Source organism: Schistocerca serialis, chromosome 6 (assembly GCF_023864345.2).
Source record: "Schistocerca serialis cubense isolate TAMUIC-IGC-003099 chromosome 6, iqSchSeri2.2, whole genome shotgun sequence".
Taxonomy (NCBI): Eukaryota; Metazoa; Arthropoda; class Insecta; order Orthoptera; family Acrididae; genus Schistocerca; species Schistocerca serialis.
Window position 1 is genome coordinate 602444524 of NC_064643.1, and position 22753 is coordinate 602467276.

Sequence of the window (22753 nt, forward strand, 5' to 3'; positions counted from 1 at the left end):
AGTTGTTGTGCCAGTTAGCTCTGCTCCAAGAACATGTGTTGCTTTCATTCGACAAAATGTGTAAACTGTTGTAAAATTATTACCATTAATGTACATGTCTTTGCCATGCATGTAGAGTTTTATTGATGTCATAAACAGCCCCCTCAGTCTTACCAGGCTTGGGTGGCTGAATTCTGCGGCCTCAGTTGCAATTGTCAGTTTGTTACTGATGCTCATCACGATCCCTATGCTGATTCTATGGTCAGTGACATCATTTGGTTGACTTCTGAGAGGGGGTGTATCAAAGGACACTACAGTTCGAGAATCCATCTTTCGCTGAAGTGTTAAATATTGCTCAGTATTTTGAGGTATCTCATTCTGCTGGTGATCAGATGGCCACTTGGAGTGACGTTGCTACATTGGCTCATGCTCATGGTCGTCAGGCTTCAGTCAGTTCCCAGGGAGGACAATGTGGCTGCCATACAAATGTGGCCTCTGAGCCACACTGGACAGTAAGGTGACAAACAATAATAAACACAGAATTAAATTTTCACTCTGCAGCAGAGGGTGTGCTGATATGAAACTTCCTGACATTAAAATTGTTTGCAGGACTGAGACTCAAACTTGGGACCTTTGCCTTTTGCAGGCAAGTGCTCTACCATTTGAGCTACCCAAGCACTTGCCCATGAAAGGCAAAGGTCTTAAGTTCAAGTCTCAGTCTGGCTCACAGTTTTAAAAACCTTTTGGTCAGCTTTGCCTCTGTGACGAATTTAAAATTTCAGTTAGTGCTCCATCTATCATTGGCACCTGCTCTTCGCCCTGTCCAGATGACTTATTGGCTGAACTTGCTTTGGGCCAGTTTTCTCCAAAACTAATTTATATGAAGCCTATTTACTGGTTTCATTGGATGAGGATTCTAAGTGGCTTCTCGTGATTAGATTAACATGTGCTCTTCAGGTTATATCGATATCACCACTTACATTTGGTGAGGCTAGCACCTAGGTGATTTGTTTCACTTTTTTTAAAACAATTTTTGATGTCCCTTCCGAGCTGCGATGACATTATCATGACAGGTGCATCCACACAAGAGCTTTTATATAAGTTAATGAGTCCGGAGCCGCGCTGTTGCTACGGTCGCAGGTTCGAATCCTGCCTCGGGCATGGCTGTATGTGATGTCCTTAGGTTAGTTAGGTTTAAGTAGTTCTAAGTTCTAGGGGACTGATGACCACAGCAGTTGAGTCCCATAGTGCTCAGAGCCATATAAGTTAATGCACCTTGTTCATGGTCTGACATACTACTTGGTTGAAATGCAACTTGGCCAAGTCACAATTTTTTCAGCCATCGATTGTGTATTGGGGTTTGAGGTTTTTCAAGATGGTGTTAAGCCTTTATGCCGTCATGTTGCCACTGTCACAGCTGTGCTTTGCCCTACAGATGTCAAAGAACCCCAAGAATTTTTTGGTAAAATTGCTTCCTATCACAAGTTTATTCTGGGTGCAGGTGCGTTGGCCCATCCCCTCTCCAAGTTGCTCTGCAAGAACATTCCTTTTTAGTGGATGCTGGCCTGTGAGTGCGCATTCATGCTTTTGATATCTAAATTACATTCTGCTCCCTATTTGGCTACTTTCCATCCTCACCCTTGCCTTATTTTGGCTATGAATGGTTCCGAACATCTGGTAGCTTATGCGCCAAAAATGCTCAACTCTGCTCAGCAACACTACTCCTAAGTTGAAAAGGAAGTGCTTGCTATCGTCTAGGCCTTCAAAAAGCTTCATGTATTCTTGTGTGAGTCTAAGTTCCACCTCATTAATGACCACAAGTCCTTGCTTTCTGCTCAATTGTCAAACGAAGCAACACATCGGCTGCATCAATGGGCCTAGTTTCTATCTCACTATAACTACAAAATACATTTTTGGCCTACCATTCCATATACGAATGCTGATGCACTGTCTTGGCTTCTTCTGATACTTTGCATAACTATTTGCTCTTCTTCATTGCCTTGCAGTATTTGATGGCGTTCTCATAGCTATGTATGGACTGTCGTCCAGGGTTGTGATCTCAGTCACTCTATGGCAAGATATGCTCTGACAGCTACATCAGGGACATTGGGAGGTCTCGCATACTGAGTTATTGGTACATTGGCACATTGGGTATCTTGTCGCGGCCTGCTGTTGTTGTGCTGCCCAACAGACAGTAGCGCAGGCGAAGCTCTCTCCGTGGCCCACACCGCAGCATCACATATCTTATCCAATGTCCTTCTATGACAGCCATGGCTACAATTCAGGCCCCCCTCCAAAATTCTGCCCATTGAAGCGCTGCCTTACATGCTTATGGCAGATAACAGTCCACAGTTTATATCTCAGATGTTCCACGATTCCTGCACCCCTCAAGACATTTGCCATGTAACTGTTCCTCCTTTCATCCCTAATGTAATGGTGAGGTGGAACATCTTGCCCACATGTTTGAGTTTCAAATTAAGAAGTATGTTGCGAACTCCTCTACACCGTGACACACTTCTGGAGATCCTACAGTTTTACACTTGTGAGGGGTCGGAGTCTGGCCAAGATGCTCCACGGTTACCAATCACCCACCCTCCTACATCTGCTCAAGCTGCCCCAACAATGCGCCAGCACAGCTTTCATCGCAGTTCACTTGTGGCTCCGTGGTGTTGGCTCGGGGATGTGGCCACTGACCACAGTGGTCCACAGCTGCTGAGGCTGCTGCCTCAGTAGTGTGCACCAGTGATGGGCTGGTGGCACACCGATATGACCAGCAGTGTCCTTGTGCCACAGTGATGACTGCTGGCCGTCCACCTTTGCCTCCTCCTTTAGCACCTGTCCCAGCCTTGTGGCGTGTCCCTGCTGTGGCAGTAGACACACCCTCCTTGTGGATGTTGCCACCTCCTGTCTTTCCTCTAGGGTCCAGCTCCCCTGGTGTCTGCTGCCAGGCTTTCCCGATGGTTCTTCAGGTCCTCCCACACTGGTGCCCCTGACCGAGCAGCTGGTGCCAGAAACGTCAGCACAGTTTCAGCATGTTGACAAACTGGACATCCAGATACAATTAGCACCCTTATCACCAGTCCTCTCTTATGGTAGTTTGCAAGGGATCAGCTGCCACGTGTGTCCATGGCCATGCCACTTCTTCCCCCACTCAATTCTGGCGCTGCCATTGTCGCCTGCAGCGTCCGCTGCAGATACTGTGGATGTTTCAACAGTCACCCCAAAACCCTCAGCAGATGAGTGCCCTTTCCCCAAGGAGATAAAGATACTACAACCCTGTATGTAATGTTTAGATACATGCTGGCACATTACACTTCGAATATTCTGCTGATAGCATCTGCGTGGGCCAGCCACCAAAGGCCACTATCAGTGTGCCATATGACTTGTGCACAGGGCACAGCATCTGCTGCATCATTTACCAAGCCCTCCTCTTTATAAGTGCAGTGCAACAGGCACTTGTTCTCGTGTTTATATTTATTGTCAGCAACTGTTTTTATCATTACCTGGATTGTTTCAATGTATGTGTCTGTGTTCTGAGCTGTTGTTTGCTTGCATGTGAAAGAAGAATAAACTTCAGTTCGTTGTGGTTGTGCTGTTGTTTGTGTCTTTACAGTATATACAGACCTGTTTCTTCCTCTACTTGCCCCACATGAAGCAACAGCTATCCCGCTGTATTCTCTTTTGTGCAAGCTTATTGATGACTCAATGCATCTGCTATTTGAATGTCTCCTTTACTCGTAAATTATTTAAATTCTGTTAGAACTTTCCTTACTAGATTAAAAGTGAAGTTTGTTTTTATTGTTTTCTTCAGAAGTCTTCAGTAGTGGTTTTCTTAACATTTTTTGTGACTGTACATAGCTTGATTTAAGAAGGGGGAGACGAAGACCTCTCTTAAGGATGATGTGTCACCATTAAGCAGTTTAACACAAGGTAGCTGAAGTAACAGTCTGCAGCGTGAAACAAGAGAGTAGTTGTAGCTTATGCATAGAACACCCTTTCTGGACTCAAGAAATTAAATGTACTCATTGTCACAATCTTAGTGAGATTACAAGAAAAAATCAAATGCATTTTGCCAGGCTGAATTAGTAATTGATCAGTTGCCAAAAATAGCTGCCATGTGCAATAAGATCAACTGTCACTTATTAAGTCTATACACCCTTCTGCATGGATTTGCTTCAAATGTGAACAGACTGTAATAAAATCTAGTTCACTAGCTTTGGCAAGGCTCCCTTCATGGATGTCAAACACAGGAAGCCTGTTTGAATTCCCATTGAATGTGCATTGCTTGGTATTAATTTATTTTATTATAGACTTTTTCTGTGGAAACTTGCAAAAATACAATAAATAACTTTGTATTTGCGACATGTTTCAATAGGCAAGAACTAGCTTCTAAGGTGCATTGAGAGGCTTCTAAGGTGCATTGAGAGGGGCTAGCCAGATTTATTTATTTATTTTTTGTCAAAGACTGTAGCACAAGTATTGTTGGCACTAGTGCTATAGAGACACAACATGGGTATTATTATGGAAATATCAGGACAAATTATCTGAAGCTAGATTTATAAAGTTTTATATTATGACTGATGTTTCTGTAACAGAGAGTAACACTGTATTTGGTAAAAGATTAGGTAGGTAGTTTGACAAATTAGAGTGGTTCAGAACAAAAATAATGTATCAGACAACTGGATGGAATAAAGTTTTATAGAAAAGATATAAAGACCTTAAAAAGGCATTAATGCACACTATGTTTGATTTATCACATGTACATCATTCACTAATTTTTCTGCAGATATGCTCCATTTTAAAATCATGACAATAAATTACCCACGAGAAATACCTGTAGGGTTTCAGAGTTAAATATGAGCTATTAGTAACAATTTAATGTTTCTTCCACAAAACTATTTTTTGTTTTTATAATGAATGTTCCACGTTATTATGTGTCAGTAAATGGAAGAATTTTTTTCATTACTGATGTTAGTTCATGGAACCTTGTCACTGTAACAGTCCCATCAGTATTTGGCAATGGATGTGCGTTGCTTAATCACTTCATTCCTGTGCTTCATTTACAACACTGTCAAAGAGTTCATCTTGAGCACATTGCACACAAAACAATTATTTGACTCCATACTCTGAAAAATCTTATGTTTCTCATGTTTGAAGCACTATTTCTCATGAAACAGTCATCTCACAATTTCACACTCTTTCTTCATGTTTGGGGTGGCCTGCTCGTATCAACATGGACTTCTTGTCGGAGTCGTGGTGGCAGTTCCCTGTATATTGCCTCTGGTACATTATCTGTTAAAAGAAAAGAAATAAAATTAAATGAAAATTACAATTACACATCTCCATAACAGAAGATATTCTAAGGAAATCATTTTATTGCTGTAAGGTATTGATGAGACCAAGAATCTGAAAGAGGTGGGTGGGAGTGGGGGGGTGGGGGGGGGGGGTTGGGGGGGGGGGGATAGCAGAGGCCATTGCCATTTGTCTAATTTCATTTAACTTCCGTTACAGGAAAGCCATTTTCTTACATAATGCCAACTACCATATGTTTTCGTGTTGTGTGCTACTAACAATATTCTCGTTTACATTTTTAAGTAGGTGCCAAGGAAAAGGATGACATATCTGAAAACGAGTAATTTCTTCAAAAGTAATTTTCTTTTGGCGTACTACAGTCAGGAAAATTCAATGACTGGTTTGTAGTATGTCTGTAAGTGCATAAAAAATCGATAGCTGAGAGGGCTTATTCACGACGTTCATTCATCATTTCTTTTCAAGTGCTTCCCTCTGTGACTTCCTTCAGTAATCTTCATGACTTACATTTGGTTACTTAATTTAAAGACCTTGATGTCATTTTGATGGTGCAAATGCAGCTACAAGTATGATCTCCATGAAATATTTTTGAGTCCACAAAATTCATTTTTGTCTTCTTGTACTGAATTTAAGTAGTGTTCAAATACTTCCATTTATGCTCAGTAACATACAGAAAAGTTGGGATGGGTGTAAGTAGTTAATTTTAAATTATTGGAAGAAGCTCAAAAATATAAAATTCTATGTTCTGGATGAATTCACTTTGCTGATAAAAGCTATCGAGCCCACAGCAGGCAATCATAAAGATAGTGCAGGTGAATCAACATAATGATGTTTTTTGTAACATGATTGTGGAATGGCAAACAAGAGAAGTCTCAAATCTGCTCATAGCTGCATTGAGAATATCACACTTAAGAAAGAGTACACCATATTCTCCGGACTTTTTATCGCCTTATTGCTCCACTTATTCCCACACCTGAGGAAACTTGCTGCTAGAAAACTTTTTGATCATATTAACAGGTTATGCAGTCACAGATTAATGTTTTGTAGACTTTACATAATTGGCCTTCAGTATTTGAATCTCTCTACTGGACAAAATCCGTTGACCTAAAATGACAGTACACTGAGAAATAAATGCATTTTTGATCTAAAAATACAGTCTTTTTCACTCCAGATTGAGAACTTTTCATCTACATACAACTTCCAGGTTGTACGCCTAATTTTAGGACTAACATAACAAAAAGATTTTGCATGAAAATGGAAATTAATGTTGCGTCTTGAGTACAGATCAATTCTAAGTGAACTCAGTCATATGGAAGCTGGGTTAGTGATTTCATTTTTCAATGTTACTTAATATTAAAATTACAAGTTCATGGATTTTTAAATCAAGACAAAAATTCTGCCAAGTCAGATTTTGCTTTGTGAGTACCTGCTAAAAATGCTTATTGACATATGTTATGGAGCCATGCTGTCCATCAATTTCAGGCTTTTCGTGTCTGCCATGTCAAAGTTTTGACTGTCTTAGTTTACTGTTTTCCCAGTCTGATTAGCTAGGGCTAATTTTTTTGTAAATTATCTTCAAATATCCAAGAAAATCCCTATTTTATGTTGTCTCAACACTTCTGAAATTATATGTTTTCCTCCATGGTATCACTTATTTTCTGAGCAGTGCATATAATTAGACTGTTGATAAAACTATACACATTTTCTCAAACATCAAAATCAATCTTGACAAAGTAAGCTAACCTCAAAAAATCAGTAAACTTTTGTTTCTTCCATTAAATTAGTGTATGGCAAATTTATTTGATTGGTTGAGTGCAATGTTCAGTTCACCTGCTGACATTGTAGTTTTGAAGCAACAGCTTTTGGCTCTCCATGACTTTGTTGTTTGATTTCAAGTGTCTTGATCTTCTGTTCTGAGGCTTTTTCACGTGACTTGGCTCCATTTAAAAAATTATAATGATTTAACACAGGTAACATGAAGAACACATCATCAGATCTGTTTCTGAGTGTGAACACCAGTGGAGTCTGTGCACTGTACAACCTTGAAACTCAATTTTACCATTGTTTCTTAAAATCAACATTTTTCTGTTCAGTTTATAATGCAGTCTTCCCACAGCAGACATTAAACACTTTTTATCCTATAATCAAGCAGTGGAGTCGTGTTGCATTTGGTTGTGCGCGCATGTGTGTGTGTGTGTGTGTGTGTGTGTGTGTGTGAGAGAGAGAGAGAGAGAGAGAGAGAGAGAGAGAGAGAGAGAGAGAGAGAGAGGAAGCAAATATTTCTACTCTGATAATTGTGTTGCTACTGACTTCATAAGAAGTACCTTTAAGTTACTTCTGGACAAAACAATAGTATTTTGCGATACTGTGATAAGTTAGATTGCTACATAATTTAGTTTCCAGAATTAATTCCTGCTACAGAAAGCATCTTCACAAATATTAAATATATTTAAGGTAAGTTTTTTTTGTTATTCCTTGCATTTTTTGTCTTGTTTGATAGCTACATAAAAGGGAAATATTGACTTAACTTACCATTGCATCTGTACACGAGATCTGACCATATTATCATTTCTTGAGAGAAGCAGAAAACTCCTAGTCTTCCACCCTTTAGAGATGAGTCGTAGATGTTTCCAGAGTCTGCTACCATATGCTCTCCTTCAAATATACGAAGACGGATGAGTCCTATTCGTGGACGGTGAAGCAGCAGCCAGCGATATGCTACTTTCTCTTTCCAACCAACATTTCTTGGATCTTTCCACAATAACTTCACCTGTTAATTAAAACCATGACAATATAATCTAATTGAAAAAGTTTTTATTCTAATGCAGTAAGTGGAGAAATATCTTCCTAGTGGTGTTGATGTCAGAGAACTCAAACTAGTTAACTGGAGTTCATTTATACAAATTGTGCTAAGTTAATGAGCTCTGTTATATACATTAACTTTTTGCTTTCGTGTTCTTGTTATTAAACTTCAGTGTATACAGAGGTGAGTGTGTTTTAAAATGTCTGAAACAGAAACATAAGTGCTACAATTTGATAGAGAATGTGTCACACACTTCTTGCTTTCAGTGCACACGCATGCATGTGTGTGACAGTTGCATACAAAACCTACAAATTTAGTTAAAAAATCTTGCTTAAATGAATTTTTCACAGTAGCTTATACAGTGTAGTTAGCCAGTAACTATTTTAGGAACATGCTAAGACTTATCACCAATTTAAGGAGTCCAGAGACCATGCAGATTTTAAAAATTTGTACCAATATCGTCTCATCATGACATGAAATGCAGGGCTAATCAGTGGAAAAATCTGTGTATTCTCTCTTGTCAAGATATGATAGGTTTAGTTAAACTTTAACTTTTTGACACAGTTATGTGACATGGTTGGTGGTTTCTGTCAGAGGAGATACTATTTGTAACCAGAAGCTCCCCTATTCAGATGAGTAAGAAAGACATCCATCAAAGAACAATGGGTTTGAAAATCACAACTTGTTCATTGGTCACAGCCTCTCATCCTGCCACTTCCAAGTATCTTTACTCCTCATCTGTGTAGAAATGAAATACAAGATTATGTCAACTGTGATGATATTTGGTCCCCAAAGCATCTTTAGATGCTGTATCAGCTGGTTCATTTGTCTAGATCTTCAAATGTCTTGTCACCTAGAAGAAAGAGATCGACCTAACCTGTCCTTGCTGAAGAAGGAAAGCATCTCACATGTTATGAAACACTTACTGTGTTAGTTACACCTGACTAATAATGCAGTGGCACTTACTGAATCAGAGCAAAAGTATTTACACTGCTCAAAATTGATGTGCCACCAGTGCCTAGGCATGTTGACTGTGAGATGGCTAGCAGGCCGCAGCCGATGCACACCCCTGATGCCGTATGACTGCTGCTGGCCACGGCAGAGCCTTACACCTAATGCCATTTGCCTGGGCTGCAGATGAAACATCCAACACTAAGTGTGCAGTGAAGCAAAACTGCAGAACAGTCAATATGATTCCCTTGGTTAGACTCATCACTTTAAGTGTTTGTTGAATAATGGTGCTCCATTTAGATGTAAGATCTGGATTGGAAGAAAAGGTATCTCATTCACTTTCCTGTTTTCCATGAAATCTAAAAATAACTTGAAGGCTATCAGTAGTTACTGGTCATTTACTCACCTCGTAACATTATAAAATGTTCCTATGAAGTGATACTTGCATAGAAAAAACCTCTTGTGAGGGCACCTGCTGTAGGATCATATGAATAATTGTGGAGTGATACCATCTGAGGTGAGATTGCTTGTGTGAATGAATGATGTGTGTTTCTCTTTTCCTGATGAAGGCTGTGGCCCAAAGCTTGTGTGTAAATGTCTCTTAAGTGTACCTGTCTGCAACTTAGCATCATCTTTACAGTAAGCAGTAATCTATCTTTTCCTGAAGTGTTAATATTCATACCTGGAGTTTCCATTGTTTGATATATTAAATTTAGTTATGATTACTATGCTTGAAGTCAAAGTGCTATGGTCTAGATGGAGGTAAAAAAGCGAGTATATGAAGAGATTTAATATGAAACTGTTTTGTGTAGATGATCTGCTAAACAGGCCATTTTCTGGTAGATCTTTGGAGGAGAAAGTGATATTTAAAGAATTAGGTAGATCTCCTTAAAATGTAAATCTAACAACTAAAGGGTGTGGGAGAAGGCTCGATGATTTGGCTTACATAACACTGAATATTTCAAAATAATTGCAAAATAATTTTGATCGCCTTCTTCATTGTCTAGAACTGATCTATAAGCTTGAATACTAAAACCCCATGAAAATCTTAAAAAGAAAATGTTTGAGAAAATTGGAAAACAGAAAAACTCCCAAGAGGGTAGAAGGTGGCTTTGATACATCCACATTATAACAAAGGTAATAAACAAGATGTTTACAGCTACAGAGGAATTTCTTTGCAATCTACATCTACATGTACATCTATACTCTGCAAACCTCTGTGAAGTGCACGGCAGAGGGTACGCCCCATTGTACTAGTTATTAGGGTTTCTTCCCATTCCATTCACATGTGGACTGAGGGAAGAATGACAATTTGAATGCCTGTGTGTGTGTGCTGTAATTATTCTTATCGTGTCCTCACCATCCTTATGTGAGCAATACATAGGGGGTTGTAGTATATTCCTAGAATCGTCATTTAAAGCCAGTTCTTGAAACTTGCTTAGTGGATTTTCTTGGGTTAGTTTACACCTGCCTTTAAGAGTCTGCAAATTCACTTTCTTCAGCATCTCGGTAACACTTTCCCACAGGTCAAACAAATCCATGACCACTCGTGCTGCCCTTGTGTGTATACATACAATATCCCATGTTAGTCCTACTTGATGTGAGTCCCACACACTTGAGCAATATTCTTGAGTGGATCACACAAATGATTTGTGAGCAATCTCGTTAGTAGACTTGTTGCACGTCCCCAGAATTCTACCAATAAACCAAGGTCTATCACCTGCTTTACCCATAAATGAGCCAATGTGATCATTCTATTTCATATCCCTACAAAGGTTACACCCAGATATTTGTATGAGTTGGTCAGTTCCAACTGTGACTCCTTGATGTCATAGTTATAGGAAACTATGTTTCTTTGTTTTGTGAAGTGCACAACTTTACATTTCTGAACATTTAAAGCAGTTGCCATCCTTTGCAACACTTACCAAGATCTGACTGGAAATTTATGCAGCTTCTTTCAGACACTATTTCATTATACGTCATCTGGAAAACATGTGAGGTTACTGTTATTGCCCGCAAGGCCATTAATATACAACATGAACCACAAGGGTCCCAACGCACTTCCCGTGGGCACACCTGAAGTTACTTCTACATCTGATGATGACTCTCCATCCAAGATAACATGCTGCTTCTGCCCTACAAAATGTCCTCAATCCAGTCATAAATTCCACTTGATACCCCTTATGATTGAACTTTTGACAGTAAGCGTACGTGTGGTACTGACTCAAATGCTTTTTGGAAACTGACAAATATTGCACCTACCTGACTGTCTTGACACAAAGCTTTCAGTATGTAATGTGAGAAAAGTGTGATTGGGTTTCACATGATTGATGTTTTCGAAATCGATGCTGGTTAGCGCTGAGGTCATTCTTTTCAAGATATCTCATTATGTTTGAACTCGGAGTATGTTGTAAGATACTACAACATGTCAATTTCAGGGATTCTACTACCCTTTTGTAGATGGGTGTGACCTGTACTTTCTTCCACCTACTGGGCATGGTTTTTTGTATGGGGGATCTACAGTAGATCATATTTAGAAGAAGGGCTAACTCATCCACAAATTCAGGATAGCATCTGATAGGAATTCCTTTGGACCCTGGAGCTTTGTTCAATTTGACACAATTTCAGCTGTTTCTCAATACCACTGACACTAATACTGATTTCACTCAGCTTTTCAGTGGTATGAGGATTAAATCGGGGCTATTCTTCTGGATTTTTCTTTGCCAAGGAACATTTGACAACTAAGTTCAGCATTTCAACTTTAGCTTTGCTACCCTCAATTTCAGTTCCTGTGTCATTCATTAGGGGCTAGACACTAACTTTGGTGCCACTAAAAATCTTTACATATGACCAGAATTTCCTTGGATTTTGTGAAATGTCATTTGACAATATTCTGCTACGGAAGTCATGAAGGCTTCACACATTGCTCTCTTGAAAGCCAAACATGTTTCTTTCAGCATCTCTCTGTTTATAGTTTTATGCTTTGTTTTACACTCATTTTGCTGTAGTCTCTGTTTCTTTTAAAGTTCCTTACAGTGACTACATACCATGGAGGGTCCTTCCCATTATGATATGTTTTACTGGGTACATATGTATCTAGTGCATGGTCAACCATTCTTATAAACTTGAGCCATAATTCTTCTACTTGCTCCTGCCCTGTACTGCAGGTTTCAAGTTCCTCACTGAGATATGATACTACTGATTTTTGTCTCGTTTACTGAACATATGTACCTTTCTTACTGTTCCATATATGCCTTTCTTATTGTTCCAGAACCACGTCTGTTCCCTGTGCAAGATACTACTACTCTGCATTACCTGAAATTCTGAAATTGAATCTCTGGCTCTCCAGTGCTTGGAGGAGCATTACAGACACCATCTTCATAAGTTATCCAACCTACTGACATCCTACTGCCACACCGGGGCACCACTTCCAACCCTTTTTGTACCCACAGTGTTCCTCCTTTTCCACCCCTCATAGCAGCTAAACCCTATGTAGCCATCCTTTTCAACTTGCCCATCCCCCAAAATTCCCTACCAGCTCTCCACAAAATCCAGAGCCAAAACATTCCCATTACACTGTTTTTACCCTTCCATCAGAACCCTCAGCTCCACGGGAGTTTCAGTCCTATCAAAAGGCCTCACTTTTAGCTCTCCACCCAAATTTAACTATGCTGAATTTATCAAAGACTTACCCTCCTTCTCCCAGTCCCTGCAATGGATACAATTCTTTGTTGCCAATCCCTCCAATCAAATCCACCATAATTCCAACATTGAACCCTGCCTCTTCCAGTTCATACCAGCATCCAACCATGACCCTCCCGCCCCACTCCCTCCCTCCCACCTAACCACCTGCTGGTCACCTTCCAGGAATTCCTTACCTCCAACATAGCCTCATCATCCTTCCCCAGAACACCAACCTTTCAGTAGAAGAAAGAACACCCATGCACAACCTCAAAACAAAATGTGACTTAATCATACTACCCACAGACAAAGGTTCCACCACTGTTGTTACGAATCACAGTGACTGCCTAGCAGAAGGCCTCTGCCAGTTATCTGACTTCTCCACCTATAAACTTTTGCCAGAATGAACCCATCACAAAAGTCTAACACAACCTCCAATCCCTGCTTAAAGCCTTAGGCCCTTCCCAGAACATCTCCCCTGAACCCATTTCCCTCCTCAACCCTATGACACCCTGCACACCCACCTTCTACATGCTCCCCAAAATCCACAAACCCACCAATTGTGGACATCCCATTGTGGGTGGTTATTGTGCCCCCACTGAAAGAATTTCGGCCCTCATTGACCAGCTCCAACCAATTGTCTGTAATCTAGCCTCCCACATCAAAGACAAGAACCACTTCCTTCACCGACTCTCCACCATCCCCATCCATTTACCTCCTGGATCCCTACTCATCACTGTTAACACCACCTCTCTATGCACCAACATTCCTTGCGCCCATGGTCTTACCGCTATTGAACACTGCCTTTCCCAATGTCCTTCAGACTCCAAACCCGCTACCTCATTCCTCACACACCTTGCTAACTTTATCGTAACCAACAACTATTTTTCATTTGAAGGGAAGGTATATAAACAAATCCGTGGCACAGCAATGGGCACCTGCATGGCACCCTCTTATGCCAAAATTTCCATTGGCCTTCTAGAGGAGACCTTCATATCCTCCCCAAACATCAAACTCATAGTCTGGTCCAGGTGAAATGATGATATCTTCATGATTTGGAATTGGGGACAAGACACCCTACCTCCTTTCCTTCACAACCTCTACACCTTCCCTCCCATCCATTTCACATGGTCCTCCTCAACCCAATGTCCCACCTTTTAGATGTTGATGTCCTCCTCTCTGATGGCTCTATCCACACCTCTGCCCACATTAAACCCACAAACCACCAACAGTACTTGCATTTTGACAGCTGCCATCCCTTTAATACCAAAAAATACTCTCATGCAGCCTGGCCACCTTGAGACAGTGTATCTGCATTGATGACAACTCCCTTGCTCAATATACTGGGGGTCTCACCAAGGCCTAAACGGATAGGCACTATCCACCTGTCCTAGTCTGCAAACAGATCTCCCATGCCATTTCTCCTCACACCTGCAATCCTCCCACCACCCCCAAGAACCAGCCACAAAGGAGAGTCCCGTTCATCACCCAGTACCACCCCAGGCTGGAACAACTGAACCACATCGTTCACCAGGGCTTTGATTAGCAATCATCATGTCCTAAAATGAGGCACATCCTACCCAAGGTACTTCCCACCATTCCTAAAGTGGCGTTCCATTGCCCACCCAAAACTGGGGCCAAGAGCAAAGTTGACCACTCTGCAGCACAACATGCAGCTGAACATAACACACTTGATTTCAATGGCTGCTTCACTATCCGAGCCATCAGGATCCTTCCTTCTACCACCAGCTTTTCTGAACTGCGCAGATGGGAACTATTGTTACAACATAGTCTCCTCTCCTGCAATTATTCTTGCCCCAACCAACAGTAATATACTGCCCCCACACACTCCACTCAGCAGTTTCCACCACTTCTGTCCTACATCTCCTCCCCAATCTCATCTGCCACCTGTTTATTTGCAGCCCTCTGCCAATGCATCCACCTGTATTTCCCCACTCCTCTCCTTTTTTGCTCCTTTTCTATCCCCACCTCCCCGTCCCCAAACCTTCTGATGCTGTGCCTGTTGGCATTCTAGTCCCTGCACACTCCACCAGACAGTGTTTGTCTCTCTCCCCACCTGTACACTATTATCCCCACTTCCTCCAGACTGCTGCTTGCATCCCACATGATAGTTGCATTCCAATGAGAGATGCTGGAATTGGTGGTCATATGTGTGAGAGGTGTGCTTGCTGGTGTATGTGAATAGTGGGTCTCTCTCCTGACTGATGAAGGCTGTGGCCGAAACACTATTTAATTGTGCCTGTCTGAACATAACATGTCTTCTTTATGGTAAGTAGCAATCTGTCATTTTCACATTGTTGACTTTCTTGTTGTTTTAGTTGTCCTTTGTATTTTGGTAATCACTGTTGTCATAACTGCATCATAGTCACTGATACCAGTTTTGATGTGGACATTCTCAAAGAAGTCAGGTCTGTTTGTTGCATTAGATTCAATATATTTCCATCATGAATGGGGTTCCAAACTATTTGTTCTAGGTAGTTTTAGAGAAGGCATTTATTAATGTTTCATATGATGTCTTATCACACCTGCCAGTAATGAAACTGTTATTTTCCAGTTGATTGTTGGATGATTAAAGTCTCCAGCAGTGATTACAGTATGACTGGGAAACTTAAATACAAGTGAACTGAGGTTTTCTCTAATGTTTTCGGTTACATCAGGAGATAATTCTTGTGGGTAATAGAAGGATAATAGAAGGATTCAGTTATTTTATGTCTACCCCTGATACTGAGTCTTGCCCAAAGAATCACACTTGCAGCTTCAATTTCTATGTTGATGGATTTGAATTTCTTCTCTACTACGACAAATACACCACCTCCATTTCCCTCTAGCCTATCCTTTTGATATATGTTTAATTTTTCTCCAAAAATCTCACTGCTATATATTTCAGGTATCAACCAGCTTTCTATACTGAGTATTAGGTGAGCTTGACTGTTTTTACGGAGCACTTCGAACTCAGGCACTTTGTTGTGAATAATTCAGCCATTAACCAATAAATTTTTAATACTTTCACCTGCAGGAGGCATTTCTTTTGATCTTACGCTGACAGTCCTGGTTTTTCTACAAGTGTCATTATCTGGATTAGATGGAGAGTCACCTAATCTAAAAAAAACTCTTGTGTGCTCCCCCACACAGTCCGCTACCTGGATAGCAACCTCTGAATGTAGCACACACCTGATTCATTTTGGGGGAACCTCCAGTTCTTAACTGTTTGCCACAAGTCCATGAAGTCACAGCCTCGCTTGTCACAGAACCTTCAAAGCCTCTGGTTCAGTCCTTCCACTCAACTCATAACCAAGGGGCCACAATCAGGTATGTGGACAATGGTGCAAATTGTGAGCTTGATTGAAACCCTGTGTGCAAGGCAGATCTTCTCAACCTTGTCTGCCAGTCGCTGGAATGATCCAAGTATGACTTCGGAGCCCAGATGACAGGCATCATTTTTTCTGATGTGTCCCACAATCTGCAGTTGGTTGCATTCTGTTACCTCAGTGGATGCTGGAATAGCCTCTTCAACATGTGGAATGAGGCCCCCGGGCACACACTCTGAGTGCATCTAGTGTCCTTTCCTGTCCCTTGTTGCCATTTCCTAGACAAGTATGATCATTCACTGTACATTTGAACTACCTTTTTTCTTTGCCTCCATTTGACACTGGATGAAATAGATTTCTTCAAAACAGTTGAAGTCCACTGGCTCCGTTTCAGTCAAAGACGGTACCTTGAACTTGTTGGTTAGGTAGTTGCATGTAACATATTTTCCATCATTATACTAAACAGAGTATTAACAACACTGGAGAGCAATTTAGGTGAATATCAGGGTGATTTTAGGAAGGGCAGATCATGTTGTGGACAAATATTTAAACTGAAGTCAATCGTTTGCCACAGATTACTGAATTCAAAAGCTCTTTGTTGATTTTCCAAAGGCCATTGATTCCTTTGACAGAAACTATAAGTAAAGTAAAACTATATGAGTGGAAACAGGTTGATACCCCTTGCAAGTTCCTATAATATATTGCCTGAGTGTGCCGTAGGAAAATGTAAAATGCTCTCTAAAGCTTTGCGCATGGAGTACAAGGGATTTTTGGGAATTGGTTTTTTATTCCTCACAATGTTGAACTATTAATAACAAAATTTAAATATATTTAAACAGTTCAATTTATATTCATAAAATCAATATATTCAATTTAGTTACAATTATAATCCTTGTTAGTGAAAAGGCTGTAGGCCACCACATTGTAGCAAATTGGTAAAATATTGCATGAGCCGCGACTGGTTGACAGCAATCCATTCATAAATACATTAAATTTGACATCTTTCACATATGCACCTCTCTCCAGTCAGCTTTTTGCGGGAATACCTTGAAACTGTTTGCTGTCTGTCCATTTGTTACTCCGCTTTCCATATCGTTTACTGAGGTCAGATAAGTTATTTGGTGTGGCTAGTTGTGCATGTTCACCTATCAAAATGTTGTCTATAGTTGTCCTACTTTCTTGGGTATTTAGGTGGGAAACTTAAAAACGGAATTCATATTATATGTGTTAAGTAACTTTTTTAAATTGTTTCTTTTATCTGAATGTTTCAGGAAATTAATATTAAAATCTCCACAGTTTATAATTTGCTTTTTTGTATGCTAAGTAGTTTAATAATGACTAAAAAATTTTCTATGAATATTTGGAAGTTTCCCAGTTGGGATCCACATTCTATAATAATTATAAGTTACTTAAAAGATAGCAGCAATTCACAAACACGTGCTTCCAGTTGTTAATCTAAGCAGAAACTACTGGTTTCAATAGATCTGAACTTGATTTTGTTTTTTACGTGTATCTCAACCTCTCCTTTGTCCATATGTCCCATATGGAAATGGGATGCTAATTTATAGCTGTACATGGACTCCTGTATTTACACAGTGCTCAGACAGAAATACTATATCAAATTCCTTTTGGTGTTCTAGAAGCTGTAAACAGATAAGAAATTCATTAACTTTGGTTTTTAGTCCTCTAACATTTCATGCATAGCTGGAAGCTGCTTCACAGTTTTCTTTTGTACGTGATACTTCATTTTTCTTAATTTCCTTTAAAAACAAGGGTAAATGTGGTATTTAAACTAAGGGAAAGCTCACCTCTCATAATTGAAACCACAGGAATTTTAATACTGGTGATTTTCAGCTGACAGTTCAACAATTCATAATTCATCTTTCCCTTTCTGATTATAGTTTTTAATTTATTTATTTAAAAATTTCCAACATGATGAAGTTGAAGAAAGCTGGGAACAAATTAAATGTGGTGTATATAAATCACCGGAAAAGATTGTTGGGAAACTAAATCCAAAAACAAGAGGTAACGGACTACGGAAGATGTTATTCAGCTTATCAAAAAGAGAAGGCTATGTAAAAATGCAGCTGACCAACAAGGAAAAGGTGAATAAAGAGGGCTACGGAGTTTATCCAATAGATAAGCTACAAAAGCCAAAGAAAGTTTTCTTGAGGAAATGTTCAGAGCAGTGGAAGAAAATATGCTAAATGGAAGAAATGATATAGCATATAGAACAGATTTTTTAAATTATTTATTATTATTATTATTTTTAACAAATGCAAAACAATACTCTCAGGTAGAAGACAAAGAGGGGAAAATGCTGTTTGGTGAAGGCATGGTGCAAAGATGGAAAGAATACATTGAGCGACTGTGTATTGGAACACCTTTATTGGAGGATGTAATACAAAAAGAAGGGGAAACAGGTGAAGACAACAAAGGAGATGACATTCTGCAAGAAGACTTTGAGATTTTTTTATTGATCTACAGGAGAACAAGACAATGGGATTAATGATATCCCTGCAGAACTAATCAAGAATATTGGTGTCATTTGAGTTCCAGAAAAGCATCATGGTTCCTACACTAAAGAAGGTAGTAGCTACAGAATGTGAACAGTACCAAACCTTAAGCTGAATATTGCATGCATCAAAAATTCTCATAAAGATAATTCTGAGGAGAACTGAAGAGAAGTTGGAGAATATGCTGATTGAAGATCAGATTGGATTCAGGAGGAGACTAGGAACAAAAGAGGCGATTCTGCCACTGAGGCTTCTTATCGAAAAGCAAATACAGAAAAATAAAGCACCTTATACTGTCTCTATAGACCTGGAACAGGCATTTGATAATGTTATCTGGCAAGAGATGTTCAGAGTGCTGAAGAAAGAAAGTCTAAAATACAAAGACATGTGGTTGATACTCAGATTTCATAAGAATGGAGTGGCTATGTTTAGCAGTTTTCATCAGAAACAAGAAGCAAAAATTAGAGAAGGCATGAGACAATGATGTGCAATCTCTCCTCTTATTTTCAATGCTTACATCCAAAGAGCTATAGACTAAGATTGCAAAATTGCTGAGGCGAGGATCAAAATTAATGGGCAGAAGACAGACATACTGCATTATGTAGAGGATATTGCTATGATCACGGAGACAAAAAAATCTCTAGAGAAGGTCCTCAGTACAATTGAAAGGCTTTTTCATAAATAGTTCAATAAAAGAATAAACAAGCAAAAGAGTAAAGTGATTGATGGTATGCAGTAATGAAGAAGAATATGAACCTTTAAGAATATGAATTGGAAGAGAGGAGCTAGAAGTGATAAAGAGTTCACCTATTTGGAAAACAGGCTCACAAGGGATGGCAGAAGCCAAAAGAAATTGTGAGCAGAATACAACAGGCCAAAAATTGCATTTAATAAGAGAAAAAACTTACTCAATAGTGAGAACATCATTCTTGAAATAAGGAAACAGCCATGAAAGCATTTGTTTCGAGTGTGGCCCTATATGGGTATGAAATCTGGACAAAAGGAAAACAAAAGAGAAGAAAAGGACACATTTTCAGACACAACAGCATCAAAGGAACAATAACAGAAGGAGCTGTTGAGGGAAGGCATTACCGGGGCAACTAAGGAAGACATACGTGCAGTACATTATGTAGGATGTCGGATGCTCTACACAGGTGGAAATAAAGAGGATGGCAAACAGAAGAGGAGAATGGCATGCTGCTGGAAACTAACCTCAGGGCTGAACACTAAAGAGAGAGAATAAATTTAACCAGTAAGATTAGGCCTTCTCTTACATCTAGCTAGGCATTCCACAAATTTTAAATTACATTACAAAAAAGCATCTAACATAGAATCCAACATTCAGAAATTACTATGACACAAATAACACAAAGGGAGCACAGATTATATTCCTTCATGCGAGGTACAACAATGAAGGTAGATTTAAAGCAAGCAGCAATGGGCATGAGAGAAGGATGGTATCAGGAGAGAAAGAGGAACTGGATGAAACACAGTTAACGAAGATAGCAGAAAAGGAAGTGATGTGACTGATTGAGAAATGAAAAGAGAAATGAGCATACTTGAGAAGATGTGTGCATTTACTTTACTGTTTTAGCAGAGGGATACTGGCCCTATATGTTGATTTTCTGGGGAAATGTTATGAGGTTGAAAGAAGGAACTGCTTCAGCTGCTTGTTAAAGACAATAGGGTATTGAATTATGCGCTGAGTGAATGGTAATTGGTTCCAGAGGTAGACAGCTGTAACAGAGAGGGAATTTGTTAATGTTTTTGTTTTATGGATGAACACAGCTAGGTCACCAAATATGTGAGCCCATGTGCTTAGATCATGATAACATGACAGGTAATCAATCTCTGATGTGAGATACTGTGATTCAAACACACTGAGGAGCTCCTATCACCTGGCCAAGGCTAGCATTAGATTTTGCACCACTAAACAATTATTTCTTGTATTTGCTAAAATATTTAGTTACTCATATAAGAAGTAAGGGAAATTACTGTCAATCTAAACAGAGCCCACATATCTGGCCATACCAGATAAAACTTGGATGTGGCGGTACCCCAAAAGTTCCTTGCTATTAGCTGGTTTACCTTATCAACTGTCCACACCATTGGCAAGCAGCTTACCTTTTGCAACAATTATTTTTATCCCCTGCAAATCCTAATGTTTACCATCCTGTCGATGTAAGTGTCAAGATAAGATCCTTACTGTCTGCAATGTATAATGCTACAATTGGTTGCTTAAGCGAGTCCAGGACTTAAAGCAACAGAGGGCTTGTGGCATGAACATTCCTCCAGCTTGGAAATCCTGTTTTTTTCCCCATAACTCAAACCCAGCTAACAACTCGGTGAAGGGGCTCCTTTAGGTACTTGGGATTTGGCACCAAACAGGGGCACATGTAGGTTTTGAAAATTATGAATGTAGTCAATGCTATTCATATTGTGAACAGGCTCCCCTGATCTTGATATCAAGATTCAACGAACATAGTTGCTCATATTATAAGTGCATTTTGTAGGAAGCTTAATGATTTCCAGCTAACCAGGTAATGAATTTCTTCCTGAATACAAAACAGAATATAGATAAGGAATATGCAAATAGCAGCTACTGGAGGGAATCTCAGGTGCACTTAAATGTATGTAGTGCCTAAGAAATGGTAAATTCTTAACTTAAATTTCATCTGTTTCCTAGAAACAGAAGCTAAGAACAATGGATTGCCACAGCAGATGTTCCAGATTTCAAGAACTGTATTTATTTAACTAGAATTCAGCATGGAGCAAAAATTTTATTCAACTGAGGTATAATGAAGAATTTTAGTTTTCAAAGAACACGGAACTTTTGTCTTCACTTAAATTGTTATTTATTTATTTATTTTCACTACTGGATGTGGCTTATGAAGCCACTGTATAGTGAATATTTGTACAGAAAGGCATACTTACATTACTGATGCAAAATACAAACTTGATGGTGTGAAGGTAAATAAGTGGAAAAAGTAATTAACTTTAAATTTGCCAATTGTCTAAATTGGCAGGATCTTCACAATCTGTGTCTCAATTTGTGTTGGTTTACAAGCCATTAAAGGTGATTTGACAGTCTTGACTTTTATTTTGTCCATATAAGGTGGAAAATATGCCCAGATATAATGGTGACCCAAGAATAATCTCTGTGTATATGTAAAGACAGAAACTAACAAAATAAAATAATTAAAAGATACTATGAAATGAGGAGTCCTAAAACTTTCATTTCAGTTAGTGTGAAGGTAATATGAATAATTTTATCTGCCAGTGTGGAAATATAATGAGTAATCTTAACTTGTATTGGTAACGTAAGTATGCTTTTCTGTACAGATATTCACAGACAGTGGCTTCATAAGCTGAAACTGGTAGTAAAAACAAAAAAATAAAAAGCTGCCTAAATGAAGAAAAAAATTCTGCATTTGTTCAATAAATATTTGGTCATGGTACCCTCAATGAAGAAGATGTGAAACAAATTAGTTTTCTCGGGAATGAGATTTTATTGCAGTAAGACAAGGAAATGTGTTGGATCAAGGATCAGAAGTGAGGAGCTATAGTTCTGACAGTATGGTTATAATACCATTACTAACCTGATTTTCTGTGTCTCCTGTATGCCAGAGTGAGTTCCTCAGCATCTGTCCTGGTCCTGTGCTGGAATCCACCAGTTTCAGCTGAATACCTGGTTCCGCAACCGCTCGGAACGGTGTAGCTTGCCAATATGTCTGTGTATTCTTCTTCCACATGACTGTATAAAATTTGTGATTGTTCTGATAACTGAAAAAGATCATTAATTTGTAATGAAAATCACAAGTAGGAGGAGTTTGTTGGATGAAACTGACTGTTGGGTTGAATCTCTAGATTTTTAAAATACGACAAAGATTTTTTTAGGTTTTCAAACTATGACAAAGATTTTGTATGTTCCCAAAATCCAGAGAGATTATCACAGTCCACTAATTTCTCCTGTCAAAGTAATTTAAAATTCTGCAACTCAACTTCTGAACTTATTTTTAAATTTCCAAGTCTATGTGCCCTGCTCCCAAAGTTCCTGTATTGATGGCTTGTAGGAAATTACCCTCTTGCAGAAACATTCGTTATTTACTTTAAGTTTCAATAGATTAGTATTATTACAGAATACATTCATTTCTCTGATTCGTATTTCTTTGCCTGAAGGATTG

The 22753-nt window shown here is 39.3% G+C and overlaps 1 protein-coding gene across 1 annotated transcript in view; it reads right to left on the reverse strand.

Annotated features, from left to right (window-relative positions):
• Positions 1-4659: 4659 nt before the first annotated feature.
• Positions 4660-22753, reverse strand: part of LOC126485078 (cartilage oligomeric matrix protein) — a 397283-nt gene continuing 379189 nt past the window's right edge. The window contains exons 21-23 of the mRNA XM_050108681.1: positions 22169-22352; positions 7822-8059; positions 4660-5271 (exon numbers count right to left, since the gene is read on the reverse strand). Coding sequence (XP_049964638.1) covers positions 5183-5271; positions 7822-8059; positions 22169-22352 — 511 coding nt within the window. The 3' untranslated portion in view covers positions 4660-5182. The remainder of the gene's footprint in view (positions 5272-7821; positions 8060-22168; positions 22353-22753) is intronic.